The sequence below is a fragment of the Bufo bufo genome, chromosome 3 (assembly GCF_905171765.1).
Source record: "Bufo bufo chromosome 3, aBufBuf1.1, whole genome shotgun sequence".
Classification (NCBI taxonomy): Eukaryota; Metazoa; Chordata; class Amphibia; order Anura; family Bufonidae; genus Bufo; species Bufo bufo.
The window spans coordinates 130,501,913-130,515,842 of record NC_053391.1 but is presented as its reverse complement, the minus strand read 5'-3'; the positions used below and the strand labels follow the sequence as shown (position 1 = coordinate 130,515,842).

The following is a 13,930-nucleotide window of genomic DNA, read 5'->3' as shown; positions in this document are numbered from 1 at the left end:
GAGTGTGACTCCAAATCCAGACCTCCATGGGTTGAAAAATTTGATTTCCATTTTTAATTTTTGTGTGATTTTGTTGTCAGCACATTCAACTATGTAAGGAACAAAGTATTTCAGAAGAATATTTAATTAATTCAGATCTAGGATGTGTTATTTTTGTGTTCCCTTTATTTTTTTGAGCAGTGTATATATATATATCTCATGATATAATATCTCTATAGAAGTATTAATACATTTACAAGGTTGCTTCTTTTTTATTTTAGATGCATTAAAATAAATAAGTTATGATATAATAATAAATAAAAATCTATTAGTTTATAAACAAAAATGTATATATTTGAGAGACGAATCAGATTAAAAAAAACTACTGTATCAGATTTGTGGTTCCTTGTATGAAACAATCTAATTTGGTTGTTTTCTTTGAACTTGGAAAAGTATAAAATTCCCCTTTCTTTCCAAAGACATAACACTACTTTAACACTAGCGTTTTTTGCTGATCCGTCATGAATGGATCCGGTTGTATTATGTCTTATATAGCTATGACGGATCCGTCATGAACACCATTGAAAGTCAATGAGGGACGGATCCGTTTTCTATTGTGTCACCAAAATGCATTCCATTCCGTTTCGTTGCGCTACCATCGCGGACAGAATAAAATTGCAAGCAGCATGTTTCCGTCCTCGATGTGGTGCAGAGCAAGACGGATCCGTCCTGACTTACATTGTGTGTCAGGACGGATCCGTCTTGCTCCGCACCACATCGCGGACAGAAAAACGCTGCTTGCAGTGTTATTCTGTCCGCGATGGTAGCGCAACAACACGGAACGGAATGCATTTTGGTGCATTCCGTTTTCGTTCAGTTCAGTTTTGTCCCCATTGACAATGAATAGGGACAAAACTGAAGCGTTTTCTTTCACTATTGAGATCCTATGACGGATCTCAATAGCGGAATTGAAAACGTTAGTATGAAAGTAGCCTAACACAGGGCATCGACCTTCCCTGAATCAACAGCTATGGAAAGGGCAAATAAACCTGCTATGAAACCAAACAGGGACATGAAGATCAAAGGGCTTTGGATTAGATATCACTGTTAGGGCTCATGCACACAAACATGTTTTTTGCCTTTGTCCATTCCGTTTTTTTTTTTGTTGCCCATATGTGGAACCATTCACTTTAATGGGGCCGCAAAAAAATGGTAATGACTCCATGTGCATTCCGTGTCCGTATCTCCAAAGGTGTTTTCCGCAATAAAATAGAACAAGTCCTATTATTGTCCATCATTAGAAATAGGACTGTTCTATTATGGCAAAATATGGAAGGCACATGGCCGGTATCCGTGTTTTGCAGACCGCAAAACAAGAACGATCGTGTGCATGAGTCCTAATGATAACACTATAAAATGTGCCCATGGATATACAGACTTCACAAATTTTTACCAATGGATACCAAGGATATGTCATGAGAATTATTAAATCTGTTTGATAAGGGTTCGGCTCCAAACATTATAGGTTCCATTCAGAACCAGGCATGCTTAGCCTCGGCTGATAGACTCTGACACTATCATAGCAATTTAGATATAGCAATACAGAATTTAAAAGGAGTGGCATAGTGCATACTCAACCACCCCTTCATTCAAATTCCTCCTTGCCATGGGTGTGTGCCTGTAGGTATCGGCCTCTGCACCCCACACCTTCTGGCTATTTATTATATAAAGCCATTGCATCTACACTGCGTGCAGAATTATTAGGCAAATGAGTATTTTGACCACATCATCCTCTTTATGCATGTTGTCTTACTCCAAGCTGTATATGCTCGAAAGCCTACTACCAATTAAGCATATTAGGTGATGTGCATCTCTGTAATGAGAAGGGGTGTGGTCTAATGACATCAACACCCTATATTAGGTGTGCATAATTATTAGGCAACTTCCTTTCCTTTGGCAAAATGGGTCAAAAGAAGGACTTGACAGGCTCAGAAAAGTCAAAAATAGTGAGATATCTTGCAGAGGGATGCAGCACTCTTAAAATTGCAAAGCTTCTGAAGCGTGATCATCGAACAATCAAGCGTTTCATTCAAAATAGTCAACAGGGTCGCAAGAAGCGTGTGGAAAAACCAAGGCGCAAAATAACTGCCCATGAACTGAGAAAAGTCAAGCGTGCAGCTGCCAAGATGCCACTTGCCACCAGTTTGGCCATATTTCAGAGCTGCAACATCACTGGAGTGCCCAAAAGCACAAGGTGTGCAATACTCAGAGACATGGCCAAGGTAAGAAAGGCTGAAAGACGACCACCACTGAACAAGACACACAAGCTGAAACGTCAAGACTGGGCCAAGAAATATCTCAAGACTGATTTTTCTAAGGTTTTATGGACTGATGAAATGAGAGTGAGTCTTGATGGGCCAGATGGATGGGCCCGTGGCTGGATTGGTAAAGGGCAGAGAGCTCCAGTCCGACTCAGACGCCAGCAAGGTGGAGGTGGAGTACTGGTTTGGGCTGGTATCATCAAAGATGAGCTTGTGGGGCCTTTTCGGGTTGAGGATGGAGTCAAGCTCAACTCCCAGTCCTACTGCCAGTTTCTGGAAGACACCTTCTTCAAGCAGTGGTACAGGAAGAAGTCTGCATCCTTCAAGAAAAACATGATTTTCATGCAGGACAATGCTCCATCACACGCGTCCAAGTACTCCACAGCGTGGCTGGCAAGAAAGGGTATAAAAGAAGAAAATCTAATGACATGGCCTCCTTGTTCACCTGATCTGAACCCCATTGAGAACCTGTGGTCCATCATCAAATGTGAGATTTACAAGGAGGGAAAATAGTACACCTCTCTGAACAGTGTCTGGGAGGCTGTGGTTGCTGCTGCACGCAATGTTGATGGTGAACAGATCAAAACACTGACAGAATCCATGGATGGCAGGCTTTTGAGTGTCCTTGCAAAGAAAGGTGGCTATATTGGTCACTGATTTGTTTTTGTTTTGTTTTTGAATGTCAGAAATGTATATTTGTGAATGTTGAGATGTTATATTGGTTTCACTGGTAAAAATAAATAATTGAAATGGGTATATATTTGTTTTTTGTTAAGTTGCCTAATAATTATGCACAGTAATAGTCACCTGCACACACAGATATCCCCCTAAAATAGCTAAAACTAAAAACAAACTAAAAACTACTTCCAAAAATATTCAGCTTTGATATTAATGAGTTTTTTGGGTTCATTGAGAACATGGTTGTTGTTCAATAATAAAATTAATCCTCAAAAATACAACTTGCCTAATAATTCTGCACTCCCTGTATACCACTTTAAGTGCACAGTTTCTTACATGACAAGGCTCACAATACAACATACACTATGTAAGGCCTAGATATAAAAATGCAACTGGATTTCTGGGTGCAGCGCTGATGGGTTCACTGTTGCCAGTCCAGTCCTCTGTAGTCCTCCCTCCACTCATCTCTATGATCAGTGCAGGGAGGAAATAAGGAACTGGACTATTAATGTTAAGGCTTCTGCTATAGCCAGGACAATGTTGGAGCCTTGAGGTTTAGGTACACACCTCCAGGCTCCATCATTGTCCTGGCTATAGAAGTTATGATGATGAGTACTGACAGTGCCGCATTGCCATTAAAAGGGTTTTCCAAGATCTTTATACTGATGACCTATCCTCTGGATAGGTTGGATAGGTCATCAGTATCTGACCGTTGTTGGTCTGACACACGGGATCCCCGCCAATCAGCTGTTTGAGAAGGCACCGGTACTCACAGTAGTGCCACAGCTTTCTCTCTGCTCACCAATCACAGCGCCGTCCATTAGATAGCGGCTGTGCTTAGTATCGCAGCTCAGCCCCATTCACTTCATTGGGGCTGATCTGCGCCTAGGCCATGTGACCAGTGAACGTGATGTCACATGGCCTACGGAAAGCTGTTAATAGGCCATGGTGCTACAACAAGCGCCGGTGCCTTCTCAAACAGCTGATTGGTGGGCGTCCTGGATACTGATGAGCTATAGAGAAGATAGGTTGTCAGTTTAAAGATCTCAGAAAACCCCTTTAAGAATGCAGACCGGCTATACAGTGTGGTCTTCGTTTGTGAAATAAGAGGTCATGTGGTCGTACCCTCACTGTCTTCAGCTTCTTTAATGCATAATTACAAGAGTTTTCCTGTGTTCATGTTGCAGAGTCCTGCATTGGGCGATGTTTAGATGGATTTGATAGTGGCAAGAAATGTCAATGTGATAACTTATGCATATATTACAAGAGCTGCTGCCAGGACTACATTTCAGTCTGCAAACCAAAAGGTAAGAAGGTAACAATGCCTATTGTTTAACTCGTCTAAGCTAGAAATTTATAAGTGACTCTTTAGGTGGCCAGACACATTAGTCTAAAGTTGATCAAAACGGATGATTTCAACCAAAATGAACGTTTGTCGGGTGAAATTTAACAACAAACAATCGTTTTAGCTGATTGATGACAGACTATTGTTGCTTGTAAATAAATTGGTTTTGTTCAATATTTGAGTCCGATAGTCACACACAAGATCTATTGTTCAAAGATCGTTCATGAACCAAAGATGTTTCTTTGAAAGAAGGCTCCTAGAAAGATCTTTCGCCCATTGCCTGGTTTCATTGAACATAATATGGGCAACTGTAATGGTCAATATGGACAAAAAGGGGAATCGCCGTGTCTGCAAACCGAACGTTCACCATATGAATGGTTGTTCAATTGCTGTCCAACCATCAACCAACTTCTATCTACTGTGTATGGCCACCTTTAGGCTCTTTCACATCATGTTAAACACTCCTATGGTTGCTGTATATGCCAGTAGGGCTTGAGGCGTATACCTCAAATGTATCCATAGGGCTCAATTCACAATTTTCTGGCATACATCAGGGCCAGAATACTTTGGTATATCTTTTCTTTGCTGTATAGAATCGCACAAGAGTCTATGCTGTTCTATGCAGAGGAATCCAGTACAATAAGATAACAAAATATAAAGCCTGCTGCTAGCTTCAGTGCTTCTCTCGGGCCATCTATACAGTAATAGCACCCCCTTTGTGCCCAAACAATACTAGTACCCCATGTTGTATCCCACAACGTAATGCTGCAAACAGTACTGATTCTTCCATTATGCCCACCACAAAGTAATAATCTTTCTGTGAGCCCCATAGTTATAATGCTGTTCTTTGTGCCCCTCAAAGTAATAATGCCCCTTTGTACCCTCAGTAATAGTACCCTCTGTTGTTCATCTAAACAAAAATAGTGCCTACTTTGTGCCCCTTACAAATTCATAGTTGGTTTGCCTTTGTGCCTCACATATACGATTCCTCACTTTATGCCCAACACTTGTTATAATTCCCGTTTGCCCCCAAAGTATTAAACCTTTCTTGTGATCCCTACAAGGCAATAGTGCCCCTTTGTGCCCTCACAAAGTAATAGTGCCCCCTCTGAGCCCTCCCTAGTATTAATACCTCCCTGTGCTCCACAGTAATACTACCACTAATAACAATCTTCCGCTTTTGATCTCTTAGTTGTGCTCCCCACAAAATAATAGAGCCCATCTTTTGTCTACAAAAATTATACAGAAATAATACAACCTTAAAACTATACTACTCATTTAATTCCCACATCAAGTGGAGCAGCTCACACTACATGCCACAGGCAGCTAAATTTTGTCACTGCATTGCGGTAATTACACTAACATATACATGGTTCTGGCATCTCGTAGGCCATTTTAGCCTACTAGGAATAGAGTTGAGGCATGGCATGGACACTAATACAGTTGAATGTGGCAGTCACCCAGGGAAAAGGGTCACCCAACTAAAATCCAGGGCAAAGGCCCTGAATGCCAATGCCAGTGACACCTCTGCTCTAGCTGGTCCTGTAGTTAATTCTCTGGATAATGTTAATTGTTGGGGAGTCTGTCCAAAAGTAAGGCACTAGAGGTATGATTGCTATGGGCATCGGCAAAGTATTTCTATTTACACATATAGGGTAGTGTATAACCCAGAGATGGAGATAGAAGTGAGGTCAGTGTAGTAGTTGGCAACGCGAGCCAAGCAGATTCAGAGGTGGAATCAGTGGTGAGGTGTAAAAGTAGTCAGGAAGCCAAGGATCTGGAAATGATGGTAGTCAGAAGAGTAGACAGACGAGACAAATTAAAGGTGATGTAGCTGATCAAAGTGTGTGGAACAGCAGCAGTAGTCAGGAGGGTAGTGAGGCAAGCCAGGGTTCAGTAAGTGTGTAGTTCATCATCAGTACTTAGGAGTCCAGGGGTGCATGCAGTAAATAACCTTATAACCTTATATATCCTGCCCTGACCGGTAGGCTGCATGCTCATCACTAAGTCACTTTCAGCCATTATGCAAGATTCATTTCTGCGGCTAGAGGGGAGAAAAGATAGTGCTAGAGGGCAAGTGGGTAAGTATGTGACAATAGGTGGCGGTACCGATCTTGCTCTATCTTTTGGACACAGAAATGTCCAAACTTTTCTCTACAAAATTTGTGTCATCCTTGTTAAGACACCTTCAATAAATATGTTTACTAGGTGACAAGCCCTTGGGGGCTGCCATCATACTGTAAGTATAGCTAACGTATATGATATAAAGGTCTACTCCTTTTTCCATAAACCACTGACTTGCGGTGGAATATTTGGAAGAGATATTACTTGATGTCTTACACTAAAAATGATAATCATTAGGTGGGTATTTGTTCTTCTGTTTCAGAGACACGAGGAGATGTTTTTTCCTTTCCTGAAGATGACTTTAATGATACTTTTAGCGACACCTTGGATCAAGAGTTTTTCACTACTACAGCACCTGCAGAGGGGCCTGTGGAAATGACTGATGCGACTTTTACAGAAGAACCCACTATAACGCCACCTGCCACAGAAGAGAGCCCTGATGAGCTATGTAGTGGGAAACCCTTTGATGCTTTTACTAATTTTAAAAATGGTTCTATCTATGCTTTCCGAGGTAAGGGGACATTATCATAACACAGCTCTGGATTAGTGATGTATACCGGTACATGATTTTCTTTATGTTGTAACAATTCCATTTGGTGCTAATGGCCATAGTGTTAGTGTACAGTACAAATGTATTTTTTTTCTCGTATATAGGAAAATACTTTTATGAACTTGATGATCACCGTGCACTAGATGGATACCCAAAACTCATTAAGGAAGTGTGGGGTATAGAAGGTCCAATAGATGCTGCATTTACTCGCTTAAACTGCCAGGGAAAGACTTATATTTTTAAGGTGGGAAAATTATTTTCTATTACATATTTTCTTTTTTTTTTAAATGGTCTTTTTCTATAAATGTTTTAAAAAATGTTTATAAACGCGAATAAGTAGTGCAGCAGAAGGTATAGATATTGAGGAGCACATTTTACAAACACCACTAACAAAAAAACAATAGATTACCAGCAATAAAGCATTATAAGGCTGCTTTTGCATAGTGATTTTCATCAGTGAAGGTGCGCCAAAACCAGGTGCGGGTTCAAAACAGGTGCAAATCTTTATCCCCAATGTTAATAAGACCCTCAATCAGACCTCAGATCAGACCCCCAATGTTAATAAGACCCCAATAAGACCTCAGATCAGACCCTCAATCAGTCCTCAGCTCAGACCCCAATGTGAATGACCCCCAATCAGACCTCAATCAGACAAGAGCCCTAATATAAATAAGACTTCAGATAAGACCCCCATACCTCAGATGAGACCCCCCTTCCTCAGATCATCCCCCCATGCCTCAGATTAGCCCCCATGCTTCAGATCAGCCCCCCATGCCGCAGATGAGTCTCCCCATGCCTCAGATGAGACCCAATGCTGCAGAACAAATGAAAAAAAAAAAACTTACCTCTCCTGTTCCGGACACCACGGACTCCCAGGATCCAGCTTTCTCTCTTTTTCCTGCCGTCGGCTGTGCTGTGACCCGACGCGCACAGCGTGAGGTCACAGAGTGTCCTCACACTGTGCGCAGTCACAGTACAGCCAACGGCAGAGGACCAGGAAGTGATGAGTACAGAGACCGGGGAGCGCTGCATTCATTACTTCCCGGCCCTCCGGTACAATTGAGCGCTTCCATAATGGAAGCACTAATTATTATTCGCTTTGGGGGGAAAAAGTGCATCTTATGGGGCGAAAAATACAGTATTTTGCAAAGAAGAATGGGCAAAAATGTCAGCTTCTAGATGTGCAAAGCTGGCACAGACATACCCCAAAAGACTTGCAGCTGTAATTGCAGCAAATGTGTCCTACAAAGTATTGACTCAGGGGGGCTGAATACAAATACATGTCACACTTTCAAGACTCTAAAGTCCAATCCAGAGGAAGAAAATATCTGCCCATCTGGACACTAACTAAACATAGGTTTCCTTGCCTAGGTACTCAGTAAAACAACAGAAGATCAGGGTTTACACCGAGCCTTCTAGCCCTGTCTTTATTGCTCCAGTACTGAGCCAAGCAGCTCGGGCTAGGGGAAAATGTTGTACTGGAGTGGGGAGGAAATGGCAAGTCCCACTACAAAACCTACCTGCCATTCCATTAAAAAACATAACATATAAATAAAGCATAAAAAATACCCACATTAACCCAATCACCATTGCCACCCTGTTCACCTGAGCATACCTCCCAACCATCCCGGATCCTTCGGGACAGTCACGGATTTTGGCAGCTGTCCTGCAGTTCCAGAACGGTTGATGGGATGGATATTACAATTTCAACTGTATCTACGATCATAGGCCTGTATGTGGTCATTCCACATCCACACATTTTACCATCTGGTGTAGGATGTCTTTGTGGCACTTGTGGTCTGCTGTGGGCATCCTCCACTGTATGCATTTTTTGCTGGGGATCACACTTAGCAACAGACCACAAGCGCAGTATCTGCTCCCCGAGCATAAATGCACAACTGCATTTGGGGTTGAGCATTTCCTGCCTTTTGAGACCACGTATTTTTGTCATTTAAATCATATATTTATATGTGGAGGTGTATAAACTCCAATCTAAATGCGCCTTGATTACCATCTATAGGCAGCATTTAGGTGCATCTGTAAGGCCTGCAACAAATCAGCCAACCATGGGTGGGACTCTAAGCCTCCTCCCATTGTATGTGTGGTTAGTCTCTAACCCCACAGATGCCTTGGTCAACATTATTTACAGCATCTAAGTGATTAAATGACTGTGTGTGTCATCACCGATCCCAGTTATTGTGGCCGGGTGTCGGCCATCAGCTCCATACACACTGCACTGCACCACAACGTTCTGTACGTCATAGTACATTTAAGGATTAATATCCCTAAGTCTTTTTCCATCCCAGTTTTACCAAGTGTTTTCCTAGTTAGTATGTATGTATTTTCCTTTTCCTAGTGCATGTCCTTTACATTTACTGGTGTTAAATTTCCTTTGCCACTTCTCTGCCCAAGCCTCCTGCAATGAGCAGGACCGTAGTACGGTTACACTGACGCCAGTGGGTCAGGATATGGGAATATTAGTCTATAGTTTTGTTAATGACGCCAATTGCAGCGTGCGCAGGGTACAGTCACAGGGCCCTCTAAGGTGTTGTAACTCATGCCCCAGGTTAGGAATGCCAGAGTGGTGTAATGTCTCTGTATGGTGTTAATGGTGTCTCCTACCTGGGTACGGCTGGACTCATGGATCCTGGCTCACTTGCAATAAATTGAGTGTAGTGCTAGTAGGAATAATAGAGGGATTTTGCAGCAGTAATTGAGATCCAGACCCTTGGTAAAGTTCAAACTTATCTTTACTGATTGTAACTTTCATCGAAGCAAGATACAGCTTTAGTCTTTGGTCCCAGCAGGTATTGGCAATGGTTGGCAGGAATTTTTCTTCTGCTCTTTCAACCTGGAGCTTGCAGGAAGGGACGTCTGCTTTGTAGCTCTATACTATGGCAGGAATTTGGCTTCTGCACTCTCTATCTTCTGCTGTATGGGGACTGACTAGCTGAGTAGGAATATGGCTTCTCCTGGGTCTCTGGACTTTACTCACAGTTATCTTCTCAGGGTATGCTTTCTTCCTGGAACTGGAGTTTGTCTGCTTGCTTCATCCAGCTGAGGCTGCAGGGCTCAGGCTGGGGATGGGGATCAATGTCTCAGCCGAGACAAGATCCTGGTTTGGTTCCCTATATCTGGGAGCTCCTAACACCCACACCCTACCCCTAGCAGGGGATGGGCTACACTCACTCTAACTTCCTTCTCTCCCCATGCTGCAGGATGTGGGCACAGCCCACTCTGCTCACAGAGGGGGAGCTAAGCTGGAATGAACTATTGCTGCCACCTGCTGGTGAACATGAAAATTACAGCAATTATTAGATTTAACAAGGTTTTATGCACATCTGTGAATGACATCATGTAAATTACATCTGATGAAAAAGTTAATGCTCTTAGGAGATTGTAGCGGGGTAAAAGAGTTTTGTAACACAACTCTGGGGTGTTACATTCCCCCTTACTTCGAGTTAAGCGGACCTTGGCTTATGCTTAGGAGGGGAGGAACCAGCTCTGGGGTACCCAATTAAATACAAAGTGCTGCATGTAATACATATAAAGACATACAAAGACAAACATGAAACGTCTACCCTGAGGTTCCTGCCCGCATGAGTAGGGTGTCCTAATTAAAAGTTTCCCTCTCGGTATAACCAGTGAACCAAAGGTCTGCACTAAGCAATCACTACTTACTAACTTTGAAGTGTTCTGAGCTCTGTAAACACCAAAAGAAGCATGGGGGTGTCTTTACTCTGTAATCCCACCATTATGTAATGAAATGCCCGCAAATGGAAGTGTGGCTTTATCCTGTATTCCCTTCCCTGCATCAAAGTCAAATATAAGGCTTATAGCACGATCACTATGGTGACTATGAGTAGCTAAAATGGCTCTAAGGTTTGAGGCGCCATACCTTAGGCTTAGGCAAAGGCACAGAAGGGGAGGTATTAGCTTCTCCATGCACTTCTGGCAGTCACAGGAGGAGGGCATGATAATCCCATGAAACTCCTGTAAGACACCGCAGGATGGGAGCAATCCTGAACACATAACAAACGGGAAGGAGGGGTCAAAAACTCCTCTAACCATTCCCGAAGCAGCGGGGTTACCAGTGTAGTTACTAGACCTGCCAGGACTTACCACTTGGTCCTACCATGGGTACCTATGGGTATATAACACCGGGTGTAGGCCATTAGTATTAAGCGTCCATATAGGCAGTCCATATAAAGGGGGGAGAGAACAAGAGCTGTAAAGCAAGGCACACAAGAGTAAGTTGCTACATATCTGGCTAAGTGCAAAGGTTAAGTGCAATTTCACAATAAGTGCATGAGGTCACATTGCGTCACCTAGGAAAGAATACACACAATGGGCATATAATACTTGAACGTTGCATAACCTGAAAACATTTAGGCAAAATTAGTGCAAGAATATCACATAGAGATCACAAAGAGCTCAGGTACACGTTTAAGTCTTTTTTTTGGGTGCAAGCTTATATCATTGCATGACTTGTAAATATTAGCGCAAAAACATAGTGCATTTATTAGTGCAATCAATACTATCATAATGCGCTCCAATATGACTTGAGTCCTTTTTTTACATTTTTTTTTTTTTTTTTAAGAGCTTGATGTAGAATCCTCTGGAAACATATAAAAGTCACTTATAATCCACAGGAACACGAGAGTTAATTGTAATCCAAAGAGTGGTATAAAATGTCATATAAAAGCACATAATATAGAAGCATATTAAGAACCGTAGTTCCATAAGGCTATCAAGTAACCTGAGAAAGGGGATAAAACAATGTAAACTTGGATAGAAAGGGTTAAAGTAGTTGGGGGGAGTCCTAACAAAGGTGGCCATCTGGCTGAGGCTGCAACTTGAGGCTACGGGATAAAACAGAACTGGCCAACAGTCTCTCAGCTTTCAGGACCAGTCCACGCTGTGGCTACCAAAAGTTCTTTTTTTTGTTGCAGAAAAGGGCATTTAGAGAAGGACGTCCAGGTCCTCCTCACTGCTGGAGCTACTGAAGTGCATTAGGGGGCGATCCTGCTTCTGGTTGCTCAGGGTTGCAGCAGTAGTGGTGCGCCACTGCCCTCTGGTGGTGCTCTTGGTATTTGGCCGAGCAGCCAGCCTGGGAAAGGCTGCAGTAACCTGCTGCAGACCTGGATCCCTAGCCGGTGCAGAGGTGGTTAATAGATCTGGCTGAAGGGGTTCTGGCAGGCAAACTGGGGGTGCCTGGGGCAGCTTCCAGGGCAGTATGTATGGCTGTACCCTGGGATTAAAGGTTAACACAGAGTTGTTAATCTGGCCCACCCGTAGCGTTGGTGGTGCGGCCAGGTCAGGGATGAGGGGCTCCGGTTCTGGTTGGGGCTGTTCTCTGAACCTCATCCTGCCGTCCGGGGTCTCTTGTAGGCAGCGGACTCTCCCTGCAGAGCCTGGATCTTCCTGCCAGGTCTCTGGGGTAACTGCAGGGGACAAAGGTTTGGCCAGCAAAGTCACACCGGCAGCGAAAGGGCTTTGGATGGAGAGCATGGGGGTGTATTCCACCTGATCCCCCACATACAGGTTGTGACGGGCCTGGGGCAAGTAAGAGCGCATGACAGAGCGGCGGCCCACAAATATTTCTTCACTGCTGTAATTGTCTTGCAGGAATCCAACTCCTCTTTCCACTGAGAACCAGAGTACGGCCCCAGTGCGCAGGATTAATTTTGGGTCACCTGGCCGGGGGTCATCTAACACTTGCTTGACCCACTCTTTAATGGCCGATTTACACTCCCACACGGTCTGGGCGTGAGCGGTGATCTCGACTGGGACCTCGGGATTAAGGCGTCCTGCCCCGGGGGTGTTTCTTCTGAGCAGCGGAGGGGAAACTCCGGCCGCCTCCACCGCACCAGCAGGTGTGCGTTGCGGAGCTTGCTTGGGCCTGCGGGGGGGGTCAGAGGCCACCGGGCATGATGCAGGGGCAGCTTCGGACCGGGCCGGGGCCTCAGGGAGCGCGACTGCTCCTACCGGTTCCGGTGCCTCCTGGTGGTCATCTGGGCTGATCGCGGCTGTCTCTGGGACTTCAGGTGCCGTCAGCGGTGCAGGCATGTCCAGGGCCTGGGCGACTTGGTCGGCGGTGGCTTCCGCGGGAACAGGTTCATCGCCAGTGGCCATCTTGCTCGACTTCGCAGCCGTCGCGGAGGAATCCATAGACTCCGGGGTCCGGACTGGAGATAGGAAGTCTTCATCCGCGGGAGCGGGTTCGGGAACGGAGGCCTTCTTGACTTGTACAGCGGCGTCCGTCTCTCCACCAGTCGCGGCATGTGCAGCCTCCGGGGACACTCCGAACGTGCAGGGGCCAGCTCTCTTCATGAGCTGGGAGACCCAGATCTCCAGTGGGTAATTTACGTATACGGGGTCTCCTTGGATAGCCATCTGGTCCCACTTGGGTGATGGGAGCGCCATGTTTCCTGCGTCTCCTCTCTTACTCGGTACAGGGAATGAGGGTGGAGCCAAAAGGGAGGAGTCTTCACTCCCTTGGCTCACATTGCAAAGTTCTTGGTGGGCATGCTTGAGAGTTCCCGCTTCTAGGGGGGCGTATTCGGCATTTTCACGCTCTTGACAGGGTGTTCTTGAGTTTTCCTGCTTCTGAAGGGCATGAAGCGGCGCCATTACACGAATATGGCGAATTAACCCTTGGAGTGCTGGTGCGCACTGTGTAGCTCATTCTGGCATAGCAATTAAGTCAATAAAGTCAATTTTTGGGGTTTTGCACAATCCTCAGGCCTTGTAGCAGTGTTAAACATGCAATTTGATCCTGTTAAGGCACACAATTGGATCCGGTTCTGTTGGTACACAGTTGGATCCAGTTATGGCAGGGATAGGCACACAATTCGATCCGATTCTGTTCCAGTGACACCAAATTTGCAATGAGCAGGACCGTAGTATGGTTACACTGACGCCAAATTATGC

At 44.5% G+C, this 13,930-nt stretch overlaps 1 protein-coding gene across 1 annotated transcript in view; it reads left to right on the top strand.

Annotated features, from left to right (window-relative positions):
* The window catches only part of VTN (vitronectin), a 29,629-nt gene that overhangs the window by 2,771 nt on the left and 12,928 nt on the right, over window positions 1-13,930 (top strand). The window contains 3 exon segments of the mRNA XM_040423579.1: window positions 4,166-4,285; window positions 6,710-6,958; window positions 7,102-7,241. Of these exon segments, the coding sequence (XP_040279513.1) occupies window positions 4,166-4,285; window positions 6,710-6,958; window positions 7,102-7,241 (509 nt within the window).